The sequence below is a fragment of the Acipenser ruthenus genome, chromosome 59 (genome assembly GCF_902713425.1).
Source record: "Acipenser ruthenus chromosome 59, fAciRut3.2 maternal haplotype, whole genome shotgun sequence".
NCBI classification, from domain to species: Eukaryota; Metazoa; Chordata; class Actinopteri; order Acipenseriformes; family Acipenseridae; genus Acipenser; species Acipenser ruthenus.
The window spans coordinates 3,853,433-3,873,580 of NC_081247.1; the positions used below are offsets into that span (position 1 = coordinate 3,853,433).

A 20,148-nucleotide genomic window follows, 5' to 3' on the forward strand; every position below is an offset into this window, starting at 1 on the left:
ACAATAGTATAGTGGATTAATAACAAGGTACATTATAGTATATTATTACAAACTTAACACAAAACATAACACAACACCTTTTAACTTCTATACTTCAATGGATATTATAATGTCTAGAAGTCTTATTGTTCAATAGAAAGAAGAATAAACTTGTACCATTTTCCCATTTAAGTAAATCGAATACTGCTCCAGGTTTTAATCTTCTTATCACTACAGCAAAGTCGTGAACAAGCAATAATACTTGTCAGTTGTAAATAATATGTTTTCTCATTATAGCAAATACTTACAACATATTATTAATCTTATGAAATAACTGTTATGAACTATAAACAGTGTCAATTAGCACTGAACCTGTTTCATTATAAGATAATCTTTCAATTAATTTACCTCTGTTTATCAATTGCTATAATATTATTTTGGTGAATCCCTTTTAGGATTTAAATCCAAATATAGGCCAGTATAACTGCATTCAACTAGGCGTGACCCTTCTCTTTGTTCATACAAAATCCAGCCGAGACAGGATTTTTTCTCAAGACCTCTGGCTTGTTAGTTAATCTTTTGGTCATAAAAAGTCTCTTCTTATCTTGTGTTTTTCTTGACATAAATTTGTAGATTAACGTTCACTTTTAGCCGGAATGGTGCTTTTTATCAAGCATCATGCTTTCTGAAGATAAGATATACTGTGGTAAATCGTTCATTATATATATATATATATATATATTTAAAAATTCTGAGATTACTAAATGTTCAATTAGAACCATATGTAGACTGACCTATTTCATGGAGCAAGAGAGCCATCCACTGGTGGTACAAGGATACTGTTTCTTTATCCTTCCTAATATCTTTGACACTTCATTTTATAATACATTCCATATTTGAAATTGCCTAGTCCATGTCCTGCATATCCCAGCGTTCCCAGCAGGATTCTTCTGTGCCGGGTTCAGCTCTGGTTGGTTCCGCAAAAACGATTACAGGCCCCTTTATCCAAAGTTTAGCATCACAGGTGTGAGACGCCATCTTCCTCACCTCGTACCTACAAGATACTTGGACATGTTTAGCTGGGACACCTTCTACATATTCCAATTTACCTAGATGTGCCCTTTTCACTAAATGACCTCCTTCACAATTCATGCATTCAATCCTCTTAATATCCTTTGGATCTTAGATGAGAGAAAGAAATTCCTTCAGAATCATTACATTCAAACAAGATTCTACAGTGTTTAGCTAAATGACTACAGGCTGGACAAAGTTTGGGCCCAGTCACTGATGACTTGCTTTGGCACATATTACATGCACACATAACAAGAGGATTATGTTTCAATTTGTGTGTCAGGGTTAATCCTGCACCATGTACAATAGTTCTGGATCTGTACACATTGTTACTATACATTCCCTTCTGTTCGCACAGAGTCACTTTGCGAGGTACGCCTTCCATCCAGAACACTGAAGGAGGCCAAAACTCACTGTTATTCATATTTTCTGGTATCCAATTACTGTTCTGCCTCACATCATCAGTTGGTAGACACAATACAACTGAATCTGATTCAATTGATGAACCAACAGCTGTAGCTACCGAGATCCTCCATGTCAAAGGACTCAATATTTTACTGACCAGCCTAGCTGATTCAGCGTCACTTGCGACAACACTGTCATTAAGGTGCACACCATGGGACTGATTCACTTGGCACAGCACTGTCAATAGAGTGTATACCATGTGACTGATTCACCTGCCATAGCACTGTCAATAGAGTGTACACCGGGGATTGATTCACCTGCCACAGCACTGTCAATAGAGTACACACCATGGGATTGATTCACCTGACATACCGCTGTCAACAGAGTGCACACCATGGGATTGATTCACCTGCCATAGCACTGTCAATAGAGTGTACAACAGTGACTGATTCACCTGCCATACCAGTGGTGTACCAAAGGGATCAGTATTAGGTCCTCTGCTATTCCTAATCTACATTAATGATTTAGATTCTGGTATAGTAAGCAAACTCGTTAAATTTGCAGACGACACAAAAATGGGAGGAGTGGCAAACACTGTTGCAGCAGCAAAGGTCATTCAAAATGATCTAGACAGCATTCAGAATTGGGCAGACACATGGCAAATGAAATTTAATAGAGAAAAGTGTAAAGTATTGCATGCAGGCAATAAAAATGTGCATTATAAATATATGGGAGATACTGAAATTGAAGAAGGGAACTATGAAAAAGACCTAGGAGTTTATGTTGACTCAGAAATGTCTTCATCTAGACAATGTGGGGAAGCTATAAAAAAGGCTAACAAGATGCTCATATATGGTAAAGTTTTGAATTTAAAATCAAGAGAAGTAATTTTACAGAAAATAGGAGGCACTTTTTTACACAGAGAATTGTGAGGGTCTGGAACCAACTCCCCAGTAATGTTGTTGAAGCCGACACCCTGGGATCCTTCAAGAAGCTGCTTGATGAGATTCTGGGATCAATAAGCTACTAACAACCAAATGAGCAAGATGGGCTGAATGGCCTCCTCTCGTTTGTAAACTTTCTTATGTTCTTATGAGAGGGCGAGGTTACTGGGCCATCCAGGGCAGATGCTACTCCGGCCCCTCTCAATAGACCGGACATGTGGTACTCAAGCGTGGACATAGTGTGGGGCCAACATAATGACCCGTCAGTAGTGCACGCTTGGGGGCAGGTCCGGTCTATTAAGAACATAAGAACATAAGAACATAAGAAAGTTTACAAACGAGAGGAGGCCATTCAGCCCATCTTGCTCGTTTGGTTGTTAGTAGTTTATTGATCCCAGAATCTCATCAAGCAGCTTCTTGAAGGATCCCAGGGTGTCAGCTTCAACAACATTACTGGGGAGTTGGTTCCAGACCCTCACAATTCTCTGTGTAAAAAAGCGCCTCCTATTTTCTGTTCTGAATGCCCCTTTATCTAATTTCCATTTGTGACCCCTGGTCCTTGTTTCAGGTCAAAAAAGTTCCCTGGGTTGACATTGTCTATACCTTTTAGGATTTTGAATGTTTGAATCAGATCACTGCATAGTTTGCTTTGTTCAAGACTGAATATATTCAATTATTTTAGCCTGTCTGCATACGACATGCCTTTTAAACCCAGGATAATTCTGGTTGCTCTTCTTTGCACTCTTTCTAGAGCAGCAATATCCTTTTTGTAACGAGGTGAACAGAACTGAACACAATATTCTAGGTGAGGTCTTACTAATGCATTGTAAAGTTTTAACATTACTTCCCTTGATTTAAATTCAACACTTCTCGGGGGCTCCCGAGTGGCGCATCCAGTAAAGGCGCTCCTCGCAGGATGTGCCCTATAGCCTGGAGATCGCTGGTTCGAATCCAGGCTATGTCACAGCTGACCGTGACCGAGAGTTCCTAGGGGGCGGCGCACAATTGGCTGAGCGCTGCCCGGGTAGGGAGGGCTTAGGTCGGCAGGGGAATCCACGGCTCACCGCGCATCAGCGACCCCTGTGGCCGATAGGGCGCCTGTGGCTCTGCAGCGGAGCTGCCAGATCTGTGTTGTCCTCCGGCACTATAGGTCTGGTAGCATTGCTGTGGATCTGCAGTGCGAAAAATGACGGCTTGGAAGGAGCACGTTTCGGAGGACGCGTGTTTCAGCCTCCGTTTCCTGAGTCGGCGGGGGGTTGCGAGCGGTGAGCCGGGGATACAGATAATAATTGGGCATGCTAAATTGGGGTGAAAACCGGGGTAAAAATAATTGGCGACGACTAAATTTAAAAAAAAAAAAAATTCAACACTTCTCACAATATATCCAAGCATCTTCTTGGCTTTTTTTTTTTATAGCTTCCCCACATTGTCTAGATGAAGACATTTCTGAATCAACATAAACTCCTAGGTCTTTTTCATAGATCCCTTCTACAATTTCAGTATCTCCCATATGATATTTATAATGCACATTTTTATTGCCTGCATGCAATACTTTACACTTTTGTCTATTAAATGTCATTTGCCATGTGTCTGTCCAATTCTGAATGCGGTCTAGATCATTTTGAATGACCTTTGCTGCTGCAACAGTGTTGCCACTCCTCCTATTTTTGTGTCGTCTGCAAATTTAACGAGTTTGCTTACTATACCAGAATCTAAATCATTAATGTAGATTAGGAATAGCAGAGGACCTAATACTGATCCCTGTGGTACACCACTGGTTACCTCGCTCCATTTTGAGGTTTCTCCTCTAATCAGTACTTTCTGTTTTCTACATGTTAACCACTCCCTAATCCATGTGCATGCATTTCCTTGAATCCCTACTGCGTTCAGTTTGAGAATTAATCTTTTATGCAGGACTTTGTCAAAAGCTTTCTGGAAATCTAAATAGACCATGTTGTATGCTTTGCAATTATCCATTTTGAATGTTGCATCCTCAAAAAAATCAAGCAGGTTAGTTAGACACGATCTCCCTTTCCTAAAACCATGCTGGCTGTCTCCCAGGATATTGTTACCATATAGGTAATTTTCCATTTTGGATCTTATTATAGTTTCCATAAGTTTACATATAATAGAAGTCAGGCTTATTGGTCTGTAGTTACCTGGTTCGGTTTTGTCTCCCTTTTTGTGGATCGGTATTACATTTGCTATTTTCCAGTCTGTCGGTACAACCCCTGTGTCAAGAGACTGTTGCATGATCTTGGTTAGCGGTTTGTAAATAACTTCTTTCATTTCTTTGAGTACTATTGGGAGGATCTCATCCAGCCCAGGGGATTTGTTTATTTTAAGAGCTCCTAGTCCCTTTAACACTTCTGCCTCTGTTATGCTAAAGTTATTTAAAATTGGATAGGAACAGGTCAACAAGTGGGGCATGTTGTCCATGTCCTCGCTGGGGTGCTAGTATTTCCACATTTCATTATCAAAGGGCAATTACTGTGTAGGGTAAATCTCGCCACAGGCACAAGACAGCCTGCAACACAATTATTGGTTCTCCTGTCTTGCCGACTGGAGGTCATGAGGCTGGCGCATGATATCCCTTTTCCGGAGCACCTCGGAGCTGACAAGACAAGGGAGCGGATACTGGCTTGATTTTATTGGGTAGGACTTCATAAAGATGTGTTGAAATATGCAGCCACATGCCCAGACTGCCAGCGAGTAGCGCCGGGTCGATGGCGCCCCGCCACTTTGGTTCCACTGCCGATTATTTCTACCCCCTTTGAACGCATTGCAATGGACATAGTCGGCCCTCTGCAACCTTCTGACTCCGGGTAAACGCATATATTAGTGGTGGTGGATTACGCAACACGATACCCGGAGGCAGTTCCATTGAGGTCCACTGGTGCCGCTGCGATAGTCAAAGAATTAGTGCAGATTAGGCTAGAGTAGGGATGCCCAAGGAAATCCTGACTGATCATGGAACTAACTAAAATACTAAAAATACTTCCCATCAGGACATCTGTTAATCATCCACAGATGGTTTGGTGGAACGTTTTAATCAGACTTTGAAGCAGATGCTGAGACAATTTCTGAATCAACAGCAAAAACATTGGGCATCACTAGTCTTAAAACTTTAATTTCGGCACGACTTGTAACCCATTCCCACTGATAACCCTTTCTTTCATGCGGGTCCCAGCGCTACAACCACGAAAGGGCTTGAGGCATCTTTTCACAGAATGACTCAGGCTGGAACACCTCACACAGACTCAGAAGAGCGGCTGATATGGTGACAGCAAAGCTGAGTGAAACAGCCAAGCAACTTGGTGGTCCAATGGTTAAAGAAAGGGTCTTGATACCAGGAGATTTCCGGTTCAAATCCCAGCTCAGCTCACTTAACCTCCTTGTGCTCCGTCCTTCGGATGAGTCGTAAAACCGAGGCCCTATTGTAAGTGACTCCGCAGCAGTTGTGATGCATAGATCAACCAAGTCTTTCTGAAAAAAAGCGTATGCTAAATGACTAATTAATAACAATAATAATCTAATTTATTAAAATACTTGTACGTCGGTGTTCCCAATTCTAATCTTCCTTTCTCAGCTCAGTGACTGTGGATCCCAACAGAGCACACAGTGCTCTGATACTGTCTCAGGATCTAACAAGTGTGAGAGAGAGTGATGAGAGTGATAACAGACAGCAAGCTTCCTGACCACTCAGAGCGGTTTGATCGCTATGGTGCTGGGCTCTGAGGGATTCACCTCAGGTAAACACTGCTGGGACGTGGACGTGGGAAACAAAAGTTACTGTGATCTGGGTCTGACAAAAGAGTCCAGTCAGAGGAAAGTGAACCCCGGAGCAGGACACTGGATTATAACCCTGTGGGATGGGGGTCAGTACTGGGCATGGACCTCACCATGGACACGACTCACTCCAGAGAGAAATCTCCCAGGAGATCAGTTCAGCTGGACTGTGACGGGGGGGGGGAAGTGGCATTCTTTGACGCCAGTGATATGAGACCTATCTACACTTTTAAAGAGAGATTTACTGGGAGAATGTTTTCATATTTCTGGACTGGCTGTTCTGCCCCTCTCAGAATGTGTCCTGTGAAGGAAGTTATAAAAGTAGACAAGGCCAATGTGTTCAGGATAAATAATAATAATAATAATAATAATAATAACAACAATAACAATAACAATAACAATAACAATAACAATAATAATAATAATAATAATAATAATAATAATAATAATAATAAACATGTGAACCTCCTCTCTCTCTTCTGCTCTCTCCCCTCCTCTCTCTCTTCTGCTCTCTCCCCTCCTGACTCTCCTCTTCTGCTCTCTCCCCTCCTCTCTCTCTTCTGCTCTCTCCCCTCCTGACTCTCCTCTTCTGCTCTCTCCCCTCCTCTCTCTCTTCTGCTCTCTCCCCTCCTGACTCTCCTCTTCTGCTCTCTCCCCTCCTCTCTCTCTTCTGCTCTCTCCCCTCCTCTCTCTCCTCTTCTGCTCTCTCCCCTCCTGACTCTCCTCTTCTGCTCTCTCCCCTCCTCTCTCTCTTCTGCTCTCTCCCCTCCCCTCTCTCTCTTCTGCTCTCTCCCCTCCTCTCTCTCTTCTGCTCTCTCCCCTCCTCTCTCTCCTCTTCTGCTCTCTCCCCTCCTCTCTCTCCTCTTCTGCTCTCTCCCCTCCTCTCTCTCCTCTTCTGCTGTCTCCCCTCCTCTCTCTCCTGTCCTGCTCTCTCCCCTCTCTCTCTCCTCTCGCTGCTCTCTCCCCTCCTCTCTCCTCTTCTGCTCTCTCCCCTCCTCTCTCTCCTGTCCTGCTCTCTCCCCTCCTCTCCTCTTCTGCTCTCTCCCCCCTCTCTCTCTTCTGCTCTCTCCCCTCCTCTCTCTCCTCTTCTGCTCTCTCCCCTCCTGACTCTCCTCTTCTGCTCTCTCCCCTCCTCTCTCCTCTTCTGCTCTCTCCCCTCCTCTCTCTCCTCTTCTGCTCTCTCCCCTCCTCTCTCTTCTGTCCTGCTCTCTCCTCTCCTGCTCTCTCTCCTCTCGCTGCTCTCTCCTCTGTGGTTTCTGTGCTGTGTTTAAATTATTGGGTTGGGTTAACTATGTCAGCTCCTGTTAAGATTGATAAGAATTCAATTGAGGTGTTTTTGAATTAACAAGTAACAGTTTTATTTAAGCTAATAGCAAGATTACAAAGTATTGATAAACGTTTACAATGCTCAGGGTAAAGCTACAGGCTATTAAAATACAAAAGGTTAATATAAACCAGCCTGTAAGTGACATCATCCATCCCCATCCCAGCAATATAAACCAGCCTGTCAGTGACATCATCCACCCCCATCCCAGCAATATAAACCAGCCTGTCCGTGACATCATCCACTCCCCATCCCAGCAATATAAACCAGCCTGTCAGTGACATCATCCACCCCCATCCCAGCAATATAAACCAGCCTGTCAGTGACATCATCCACCCCCCATCCCAGCAATATAAACCAGCCTGTTAGTGACATCATCCACCCCCCATCCCAGCAATATAAACCAGCCTGTCAGTGACATCATCCACCCCCCATCCCAGCAATATAAACCAGCCTGTCAGTGACATCATCCACCCCCCATCCCAGCAATATAAACCAGCCTGTCAGTGACATCATCCACCCCCCATCCCAGCAATATAAACCAGCCTGTCAGTGACATCATCCACCCCCCATCCCACCAATATAAACCAGCCTGTCCGTGACATCATCCACCCCCCATCCCACCAATATAAACCAGCCTGTCAGGGACATCATCCACCCCCATGCCAGCAATATAAACCAGCCTGTCAGGGACATCATCCACCCCCATGCCAGCAATATAAACCAGCCTGTCAGTGACATCATCCACCCCCCATCCCACCAATATAAACCAGCCTGTCCGTGACATCATCCACCCCCATCCCAGCAATATAAACCAGCCTGTCAGGGACATCATCCACCCCCATCCCAGCAATATAAACCAGTCTGTCAGTGACATCATCCACCCCCCACCCCAGCAATATAAACCAGCCTGTCCGTGACATCATCCACCCCCCATCCCAGCAATATAAACCAGCCTGTCAGTGACATCATCCACCCCCCATCCCAGCAATATAAACCAGCCTGTCAGGGACATCATCCACCCCCATCCCAGCAATATAAACCAGTCTGTCAGTGACATCATCCACCCCCCACCCCAGCAATATAAACCAGCCTGTCCGTGACATCATCCACCCCCCATCCCAGCAATATAAACCAGCCTGTCAGTGACCTCCTCTCCCCATCACCACGGCTGCACATTCACAATCAGAGCTCTCAGTGAGAGGGAAACGTCGATGACCGTGACGTGTATCAACAGCATGTACAGAACAGTGCAGGATAAGAAATGACAATGAAGAGTTTAATGGAAATTGATAAGAGTTTCTCCTGACATATGCAAAAATGTGACAGACTGGTGGGCGGATGTATGGACAGACAGACAGACATCCCCTATATCCCCACAATCTGATATTCTCAATATCTTCTGCTAGATAATGTGAATAGCCAGTGTCATGACAATGGGATCAGCGCTTCTCTAAATATTGTGAATAGCCAGTGTCATGACAATGGGATCAGAGCTTCTCTAAATATTGTGAATATCCAGTGTCATGACAATGGGATCAGCGCTTCTCTAAATATTGTGAATAGCCAGTGTCATGACAATGGGATCAGCGCTTCTCTAAATATTGTGAATAGCCAGTGTCATGACAATGGGATCAGCGCTTCTCCAGATACAAGTTGACAGACAGATGGACGGATGTACAGACAGACACCCCCTTTATCCCCAGAATCCCCTGTATCCAACTTCTCCTTCCTGATTGGCTGCATCTGTCGCACACTGCTCTATCATTGGCTCTCTTCTCACAGCTGTATCCTCTGATTGGCCGGCAGGGCTTCCTGTTCCAGGTCCAATAGGAAGGCTCGGATCCTCTGCACTTCCTGCTGCAGCTCCTGCGACGTGATTGGCTCTCCCAACCCCAGCCGAGACACCTCATTAGGCAGGATCAGAGGGGGGTGATCCAGGAAACTCTCGAAGATATCTGATTGGGTGAGAGGAGAGAGGAGAGGAGAGGAGAGAAGAGAGAGGGGTAGAAACTTGTTAGAAATACTGACGTTTCCACAAGAAGTCTTTCTCAATCCCAGTCCAACAGTTTTTTAATAAAATCTATAGAATCGTAAATGGAAGTGTGGTGAAGAAATTAAAAATAATAGCAGGTTAGACAACATTATTAATATTATTATTATTGATTTCTTAGCAGACGCCCTTAACCAGGGCGACTTACAATTGTTACAAGATATCACATTATACATTATTTCACATTATACAGATATCACATTATTTTACATACAATTTCCCATTTATACAGTTGGGTTTTTACTGGAGCAATCTAGGTAAAGTACCTTGCTCAAGGGTACAGCAGCAGTGTCCACCAGCTGGGATTGAACCCACAACCCTCCGGTCAAGAGTCCAGAGCCCTAACCACTACTCCACACTGCTACTGCACATTGCAAAAAGTGTAGAATCCGTCTAGCCCTTAGCGGTCCAAAACAACGCCAAATCAATATGCGTCAAAATAACGGACAAAAATTCAAAGGGCATGTGACAGGGTGGCTGGGTGGTGACTCGGACCAGAAGAAGGCACAACAAAAACAGAAGGTACGGTGCAGTGGCGCGGGCGCCGTTTTATTTAAAGAGAACCAAAAATAAAATATTTAAACAAAAATAAACACTTGCTCACAGAGCAGAAATAAAACAAGTAAACCAAAAATAAAAAATCTCGAACACAAATAATGAATGAGGGTCCGGCTGGGCAGTAGCCTTCACGGATCCTTTTCTTCTTTTTAACTCTCTCTCTCGCCTCTCGCTCTCCCGTTCACTTCCGAACACCCACCTCGAGTGCAGAGAGCTGCAGGTATTTATACAGGTGACCATCTCCCGATTAGCAACTAATTAGTCACTTAACTAATTGGGGAGATGGCCACCTTCTGCACGAGTTTTATAATGTCAATGGGGCTTCCCATCCACGCTGCAAAACAAAACGCACGGCGCTTCACCGTCATTTACACACAAATATAAAACAATAAACAAATACCAAATAACACAGGGGCGGAGGGGGAGCTGCTACATATCCCCCTCCTTGTGTGAAGCACACATGGCCCCAACGGCCACCTCCCCCCTCAGTCTCAATGTCCTGGAAGAGGGGTCTGGAGTAATCCATGGGGGTGGCCATGGTGGGAGGTCCTCCTCTCCCCATGTCTTCCTGGCTGGTAGCTCCCTCTTCCGGGGCTTCAGCCACTGTTCCTCCTGCCGTGAAAGTTCGGCTGGGGGAGCTGGTCTCCTGACCTCCCCCCCCTTCTTCATGGCCAGCAGTTCCCCTCCGTGGGGATCCGGCCATAGTGTAGTGACCCCAGGCGAAGCAGGATCCCTGGCGACCCCAGGCGAAGCAGGACCCTCGACGACCCCAGGCGAAGCAGGACCCTCGACGACCCCAGGCGAAGCAGGATCCCTGGCGACCCCAGGCGAAGCAGGATCCCTGGCGACCCCAGGCGAAGCAGGACCCTCGACGACCCCAGGCGAAGCAGGACCCTCGACGACCCCAGGCGAAGCAGGATCCCTGGCGACCCCAGGCGAAGCAGGATCCCTGGCGACCCCAGGCGAAGCAGGATCCCTGGCGACCCCAGGCGAAGCAGGATCCTGAATGACCTCAGGCGACGGCAGCAGCAGCGGACCCTCGGGAGGCAACGGCAGCAGCAGCGGACCCTCGGGAGGCAAACTCGGGAGGGGAGCCCCTGGCCATGGAGACGGCAGCGGGAGCTCCACTTCTCCCTCGTACCCTGTACCCTGTGCGAAGCAAAAGGCAGCCCCAGGCGATGCGGAGCACCAGGTAGCCCCAGGCGATGCGGAGCCACAGGCAGCCCCAGGCGATGCGGAGCCACAGGCAGCCCCAGGCGATGCAGAGCCACAGGCAGCCCCAGGCGATGCGGAGCCACAGGCAGCCCCAGGCGATCCAGGCGTGGCATCCTTGGGCGATCCAAGCGTGGCATCCTTGGGCGGTGCGAGGCTGGCATCCTTGGGCGGTGCGAGGCTGGCATCCTTGGGCGGTGCGAGGCTGGCATCCTTGAGCGGTGCGAGGCTGGCATCCTTGGGCGGTGCGAGGCTGGCATCCTTGGGCGGTGCGAGGCTGGCATCCTTGGGCGGTGCGAGGCAGGGCCGTTGTGGTCCCTCAGGAGGCGATGGCGGCATTGGACCCTCGGGAGGCGACGGCGGGAAGAGAGCCAGGACCAGCGGTGGTGCTGGGGTTGGCCCTCTTTGCAACCACTGCAGCCGGGCGGTTCTCCCCCGTGCTCCCCTCAGCAACCTATGCAGGGGCTGCTGAGGACTGCCAGCATCCTGTCCTGACCCTTTAATTTGTGCAGGGAGAGGTAGCTCCTGCTTCTCTCCCTCTGGCGGTGGTGGAGACAGAGGCAGCTCCTGCTGCTCTGCTCCAGGTGGGGGTAGTGAAGGCGGTGGTGATGGTGGTGGAGGTGGTGAGGCCAACAGGCATCCTCCCTCTGTTAGTGGGGCTGGAGGTAGAGGTAGCTCCTGCTCCTCTCCTCGTGATTGTAGGGGTAGTGAAGGAAGTGGCGGTGTGGCCAGCAGGTCTCTTCCTTCTGCTGGCGGAGGTGGGACCAGCAGACTCTCTCTCTCTGCTGGTAGGGGTGAAGCCAGCAGGCATGCACCCTCTACTGGCGGAGGTGGAGGCAGAGGCAGCTCCTGCTCCTCTCCTCATGCTGGGGGTGATAGTGGTGGTCGTGATGGATGTGAAGGTGATGAAGGCGGCAGGGGCTCCTCCCCTTCTGGCTGCGAAGGCGGCAGGGGCTCCTCCCCTTCTGGCTGCGAAGGCGGCAGGGGCTCCTCCCCTTCTGGCTGCGAAGGCGGCAGGGGCTCCTCCCCTTCTGGCTGCGAAGGCGGCAGGGGCTCCTCCCCTTCTGGCTGCAGCCGTGAAACCAGCAGGCATGCTCCCTCTGCTGGTGGCAGTGATGGAGGCGGAACCAGCAGGCATGCTCCCTCTGCTGGCGGAGGTGGGACCAGCAGGCACTCTCCCTCTGCTGGTGGCTGCGGTGGAGACAGAGACAGCTCAGCTGCTCTGCTCCGGCCGTTGGAGGTGGTGGAGGCGGGACCAGCAGGCATGCTCCCTCTGCTGGTGGTGGTGATGGCTGCAGCACGTATTCCACTGGTGGGAGGGGGCAGTTAGCTGGGAAATGCCCCCACTCCCCACAGATGCAGCAACAGTACTGCACACCCATGCTGCAAAGGAGGGCCTCCCAGCCATCCTCCTCCTGTGGCTCTGGTTCCGCCACTTCTTCCTGAGGTGGGGAGTGGTAGTAGTCGGGCGACACGTGCCCGACCTCGCCAACTTCAAAACACCACTCCTCCCCCCTCCAGCAGGTCATGCAGACGTCCACCTGGCCAGATGCACGGTGGGGCTTGCGACCCGCCCCGCGCTGCTGCTTCTGCCGCTGCTTCTTCTGCCGCTGCTTCTTCTTTCCCATTTTTCCTCCTCTTCACCCTCCTCACACACAATAAAAAACGAAAAAAAAACGAAAAACCTGCAGTACCCTACTGCAGTACCTCTTCTGGCCTGAGTCCAGGAGGCGCTGGTGATCCCACGCTGGACACCACGTGTGACAGGGTGGCTGGGTGGTGACTCAGACCAGAAGAAGGCACAACAAAAACAGAAGGTACGGTGCAGTGGCGCGGGCGCCGTTTTATTTAAAGAGAACCAAAAATAAAATATTTAAACAAAAATAAACACTTGCTCGCAGAGCAGAAATAAAACAAGTAAACAAAAATAAAAAATCTCGAACACAAATAATGAATTAGGGTCCGGCTGGGCAGTAGCCTTCACGGATCCTTTTCTTCTTTTTAACTCTCTCTCTCGCGTCTCGCTCTCCCGTTCACTTCCGAACACCCACCTCGAGTGCAGAGAGCTGCAGGTATTTATACAGGCGACCATCTCCCGATTAGCAACTAATTAGTCACTTAACTAATTGGGGAGATGGCCACCTTCTGCACGAGTTTTATAATGTGGATGGGGCTTCCCATCCACGCTGCAAAACCAAACGCACGGCGCTTCACCGTCATGTACACACAAATATAAAACAATAAACAAATACCAAATAACACAGGGGCGCAGGGGGAGCCCCCGTTCAAAAAATAAACAAACAATATGATTAAACAGCAGGGCTTTTCTACCGCCCTGCCACAGGGCATGATAATAGGAGCATGCTATAGACCAGCAGATTCAGACGCCGAGCAAAATAATGTGTTATACAATGACATTCGAAATGCATGTAGAAAAGGAGAAGCCATATGTGGCAATGCGCCCCGCCCCTGTGTGCATTTGTGTGTTATGTGTTGTATGTTGCGTGTGTTAATGTTGGTGTATAGAGATTGGTACACGGGATATAAACGGGTCTGTGTTTCACGTGTATTTAAAAATGTAGATTTGTATTTAGGCACGAGGAGGGCACAAATCACTTCACGTGCTGGTTAAATGTAATATGTGAGCACAGGGTTGCACAGAATTAATTCACGTGCTGGGATTCAAGTGAATAATTAATTAGTAATTGAATCCCAGCACAACAGTATATATAGACGCACATTTCATTCAGTCGGGGTTGGATGTTCGGTGAGTGGAGAACGGGATTGGAGACGGAGGTATTTGTGTAAAGAATAATAGTTAAAATCTGCTCACCGTGTTTTGTTCGTCTGTCTGTGCACTGTCTAGTCCGTTTTGTTTGTCTTTTTATTTTGGCGTGTAGTGCCGTGTCCCGTGTTTTTGTGTTTAAAACCTTTTATTTTCTGTTCTGGTTATTAAATGCTGAGCGCGATCACGCGCTCAGCTTCACCAAAACTCCATCTCTCTGTTTATTTATTTCCTGGCTCTGGTCTGACACCACCCACTCCGGCCGTCTTTGTGACACCATACTAATTGTGGATTTCAACTTCCGCTGTATAAAATGGGGAACCCGGTGGGGAGCACGACGGACGAAATTGAAATGGTGGAAATGACAAATGACTGCTTCCTAACGCAATTTGTCAAGGCACTGACTAGAGGGGAGGCATGCCTTGATTTAGTCTTTTCAAATAATGAAGACAGAATAACTAAAACAGAGGTCAGAGAGACATTGGCAAACTCAGACCACAACATGGTCTAATTAGAAGTGATTTTTAAAACCCCAAAAGTAAGGACTAAAGCTAAGGTTTACAATTTTAGAACAGCAAACATCAGAAGGGGGCATGGCCTACCTGAGCTCAGATTGGAATCTTCAGGGGGCTGCCAGGAAGTGGGCGGTTCCCTGCCGGCTCCCAGCCTATAGTGTCGCAGCAGGTGATTCAGCTGGGCGGGGCTTAGTAAGGGGTATTCCTCCTGGAGAGAAGACCAGCTAGACTGAAGAGAGAGAGAAAGAGAGAGAGAGATGAGAGAGGGGAGAGGAGATAGAGGGAGGAGAGAGAAATTTGAATTTGAGGTAGACAAGAAGGGGGAAGGGGTGTTGGAGGAAGTGATGTCAGAGCCCTACATGTATGAGGCGGGTTTTGGGGATGCACAGGAAGTTGACGGTGATTGACAGCTTGCGGAAGAACTCATTGGCGATGTCACCGAGCCCTGCCCCCTGGAGCCAGTCCAGAACCAGGTCCAGATTCGTCCGGATTTGAACCGCGCGAGACCAGGTGAAGAACGAATCAGAACCAGAACCTGAGAGAGGAAAGAGAGAGAGGGGGGGTTCACAGAGAAAGGACTTACACAGAGAGACACAGAGACACTGAGACACAGAGAGGAGTTACACAGAGATACACAGAGACACTGAGACACAGAGAGGAGTTACACAGAGAGACACAGAGACACTGAGACACAGAGAGATGAGTTACACAGAGAGGAGTTACACAGAGAGACACAGAGACACTGAGACACAGAGAGGAGTTACACAGAGATACACAGAGACACTGAGACACAGAGAGGAGTTACACAGAGAGACACAGAGACACTGAGACACAGAGAGGAGTTACACAGAGATACACAGAGACACTGAGACACAGAGAGGAGTTACACAGAGATACACAGAGACACTGAGACACAGAGAGGAGTTACACAGAGAGACACAGAGACACTGAGACACAGAGAGATGAGTTACACAGAGAGGAGTTACACAGAGAGACACAGAGACACTGAGACACAGAGAGGAGTTACACAGAGATACACAGAGACACTGAGACACAGAGAGGAGTTACACAGAGATACACAGAGACACTGAGACACAGAGAGGAGTTACACAGAGAGACACAGAGACACTGAGACACAGAGAGGAGTTACACAGAGATACACAGAGACACTGAGACACAGAGAGGAGTTACACAGAGAGACACAGAGACACTGAGACACAGAGAGATGAGTTACACAGAGATACAAAGAGACACACAGAGAGGAGTTACACAGAGAGGAGTTACACAGAGATACACAGAGACACTGAGACACAGAGAGGAGTTACACAGAGATACACAGAGACACTGAGACACAGAGAGGAGTTACACAGAGATACACAGAGACACAGAGAGAGGAGTTACACAGAGATACACAGAGACGAGTTACACAGAGATACACAGAGACACAGAGAGAGGAGTTACAGAGAGGAGTTACACAGAGATACACAGAGACACAGAGAGAGGAGTTACACAGAGATACACAGAGACGAGTTACACAGAGATACACAGAGACACAGAGAGAGGAGTTACAGAGAGGAGTTACACAGAGATACACAGAGACACAGAGAGAGGAGTTACACAGAGATACACAGAGAGGAGTTACACAGAGATACACAGAGAGGAGTTACACAGAGGAGTTACACAGAGATACACAGAGAGGAGTTACACAGAGATACACAGAGATACACAGAGAGGAGTTACACAGAGATACACAGAGACACAGAGAGAGGAGTTACACAGAGATACACAGAGACGAGTTACACAGAGATACACAGAGAGGAGTTACACAGAGGAGTTACACAGAGATACACAGAGAGGAGTTACACAGAGATACACAGAGAGGAGTTACACAGAGATACACAGAGAGGAGTTACACAGAGATACACAGAGAGGAGTTACACAGAGATACACAGAGACACAGAGAGAGGAGTTACACAGAGATACACAGAGAGGAGTTACACAGAGATACACAGAGACACAGAGAGAGGAGTTACACAGAGATACACAGAGACACAGAGAGAGGAGTTACACAGAGATACACAGAGACGAGTTACACAGAGATACACAGAGACACAGAGAGAGGAGTTACACAGAGATACACAGAGACACAGAGAGAGGAGTTACACAGAGATACACAGAGAGGAGTTACACAGAGATACACAGAGAGGAGTTACACAGAGGAGTTACACAGAGATACACAGAGAGGAGTTACACAGAGATACACAGAGAGGAGTTACACAGAGATACACAGAGAGGAGTTACACAGAGATACAGAGAGGAGTTATACAGAGATACACAGATAGGAGGTGAGGGGAAGATAGAGTTACAGAGAGAGAGAGACACACACAGACACACACACTGACACACTCTGAGACACACACAAACACACTAAGACACACAGACAGACACTGACACACACATGTACACCCACACTAAGGCACACACATACACACACTAAGACACACACACACTGACACACACACTCACCTCTCTCCATGAGTGTATTGAACAGCGAGGCGTTGCTGAAGAACAGCAGGTACCCGAATGTCTGAGAGACGAGGTCGGGGTGCAGTTGACAGGTGCGCGTCAGCTCCAGCGTTGACAGGTACACCTCCAGCACCCGGGCCACGCCCCCCGGCATCAGGGACAGGTCAGGGGTCAGGGGTGAGGGGTCCGGGGGCAGCGCGGAGGGAGGAGGCAGGGAGAAAGGGTTTGAATCCAGCAGGGCTGGGAGAGCAGAGTACAGAGTCTGAGAGAGAGGGGGAGAAAGGAGAAGGGTGGGAGAGAAGAGAGGGAGGGGGAGTGAGGAGAGGGGGAGAAGACAGGGAGGGGGAGAGGGGGAGGGAGAGGGGAGAAGAGAGATAGAGAGTTAGATGGCAGCCAGACAGCCAATTGACTGACGGAGCTCAGTCAGGGTTTGGTTGACCAGGAGTCCCTGATTGGCTGGAGGGGCGGATCCTGAGGCGCTCCCGACCATAAAGGGAGGTTGCACTGAACACCCGCTATTCTCCTAATCGCATGTACAGCACGTCTGCTGCGTGCATCCAGGTCTGGCTGAAAGGATCAGCGTTCGACTCAAGAGTTATCAGTGACAGCATTGCCTAGCCTGAAACGTGAGAGCGAAATTAAACAAGACCCTGGACAACAGCAACAAGTCAGCGTGTGTGTGTCTCGGATCGTCAGGACTGAGATCGCGAGTACGTGAACCAGGATTTGTTGTGTTTGTAGCAGGGCGAGTTTATGGGATCCGGTTACCATTCCCCAATAGTATAGCGAGGGTTCAGTGCAGCCTTTTAACAGTGGGACCCTGCTTATAGTGGAGATCGTGCACGGCCCGAGCATGGCCACCTTTTCTTTATTAGTTGTGTTTTAATGTGTTTTGTTTTGGGACATTTTTACACTGTGTCAACACTTTGAGTGTTTTCTCCCACACAATGGATACCATGTACCACTGCACTACATTGTGTGATTAGAAATAAATTATAAATGAATCTGCACACCTGTGCAGTGTGGCAACGTTAAATAACTGTCTCAGTGAATACCCACAACCCTACAAAAAACCCTTTCACAAATGGTTCACCTCTGCTGTATTTCAGACATGATTTTGAAAGCTCTATGGAGGCCACAGGGTTTGCGTTAAACTTTTTTTAAAAAGTCTCCAGGATGTGACGAGTGAAACAGAAAATGATACAGAGGGCATCTGAACTAGAAGAGGAGAGTGGAGAGAGGAGAGAATAGAAAGGACAGAGGAGAGAGGAGACAGGAGAGAGGAGCAGAGATAGATGAGAGGGGAAAAAGAATAAGAGAGAGGAGGGAGTTTATATAGAAAGTTTTATTCAATAGCTTTAAGACAGGCAGTGATGTCATCAGTGAGCGCGGGCTGACCTTGGTGAGGTAATAGACGCACTGCTGGAAGGTGTACATGATGACATCATCAAGCAGCGCCAGCGCCTCGGAGCTTGTCTCCAGGTCAGCTGACAGGTCACTCGAACCTGCAGCGGAAAAAAAACAAAAACAAAGAAATTTGAACTATCTCCGAGAGTTTAAACACTGTGACTGTGCTGTATAATAGGAAAGAAGATTAGATATGCAGACAGACAGACAGACAGACAGACAGAGACAAACATACTTTGTTTTCTCTCAGACACACACACACACTATTGAAGCCTCACTCTCAAACTCCAGGTCTCGCTCCATGTCCTCAACTTTGACCTGGATGTAGTTCAGCAGCTCGGTGGCGTTGGACATCCAGAACATGAGGGGTCGGAGTTCAGAGGTCAGGGCCTCTATGCTGAGCGCGCTCACATCGCTCTTCTCCTGACTGTGGAGGGGAGGGGGGAGGGGGCACACACACATAAACTTTATCCAGTGACAATCTTTCATTTCATTTTTTAGAAAATGCCTAAAAACTGTTTATGTGAACTACAGCTCCCATCATCCCTCGTTGTTGCTGCCAGAGAGGAGGCCTGCTGGGAGCTGTAGTTATCATTCAGATTCAACTTGCTGATCGCTCAGTCCTGATCATTTCAGTGTTTAAGGGGGTCATACAGGGGTCAAAACCCTTAGAAAAGTTCACCATAGTAAACTTGCACAGTAAAGTCCCGTCCCATTCATTTACCTGGTTTGTTAATACCACACCTCTCTGTGCTTTACAAATGATAAGAGGCTGTGTGGTCCAGTGGTTAAAGAAAAGGGCTTGTAACCAGGAGGTCCCCGGTTCAAATCCCACCTCAGCCACTGACTCATTGTGTGACCCTGAGCAAGTCACTTAACCTCCTTGTGCTCCGTCTTTCAGGTGAGACGTTGTTGTAAGTGACTCTGCAGCTGATGCATAGTTCACACACCCTAGTCTCTGTAAGTCGCCTTGGATAAAGGCGTCTGCTAAATAAACAAATAATAATGCTTCCCTATGCTTTACCACACCTCTCTGTGCTTTACAATGTTTCCCTATGCTTTACCAGACCTCTCTGTGCTTTACAATGCTTCCCTATGCTTTACCACACCTCTGTGCTTTACAATGCTTCCCTATGCTTTACCACACCTCTCTGTGCTTTACAATGCTTCCCTATGCTTTACCAGACCTCTCTGTGCTTTACAATGCTTCCCTATACTTTACCACACCTCTCTGTGCTTTACAATGCTTCCCTATGCTTTACCAGACCTCTCTGTGCTTTACAATGCTTCCCTATGCTTTACCACACCTCTGTGCTTTACAATGCTTCCCTATGCTTTACCAGACCTCTCTGTGCTTTACAATGCTTCCCTATGCTTTACCAGACCTCTCTGTGCTTTACAATGCCTCCCTATGCTTTACCATACCTCCCGTACCATGCTTTCACTGTGCTTTATTACACTATGCTGTACTTTTGCTGTGGGACATTTTTATAAGGGTTAGTTTACCATGCTTTATGTTTTTTTATATGCTTTGCCAGACCTCTCTGTGCTTTACCATGCTGCCACTGTGCTGTATCACA

The 20,148-nt window shown here is 47.7% G+C and overlaps 1 protein-coding gene across 3 annotated transcripts in view; it reads right to left on the reverse strand.

Moving 5' to 3' along the window:
- Positions 1 to 7,521: 7,521 nt before the first annotated feature.
- Positions 7,522 to 20,148, reverse strand: part of LOC117969739 (ras-interacting protein 1-like) — a 41,455-nt gene continuing 28,828 nt past the window's right edge. For all 3 annotated transcript variants that reach the window (XM_059018410.1, XM_059018411.1, XM_059018412.1), the window contains exons 10-15: positions 18,847 to 18,995; positions 18,560 to 18,666; positions 17,162 to 17,423; positions 14,995 to 15,170; positions 14,723 to 14,864; positions 7,522 to 9,470 (exon numbers count right to left, since the gene is read on the reverse strand). In XM_059018410.1, the coding sequence (XP_058874393.1) occupies positions 9,292 to 9,470; positions 14,723 to 14,864; positions 14,995 to 15,170; positions 17,162 to 17,423; positions 18,560 to 18,666; positions 18,847 to 18,995 (1,015 nt within the window). In that variant the 3' untranslated portion in view covers positions 7,522 to 9,291. The remainder of the gene's footprint in view (positions 9,471 to 14,722; positions 14,865 to 14,994; positions 15,171 to 17,161; positions 17,424 to 18,559; positions 18,667 to 18,846; positions 18,996 to 20,148) is intronic.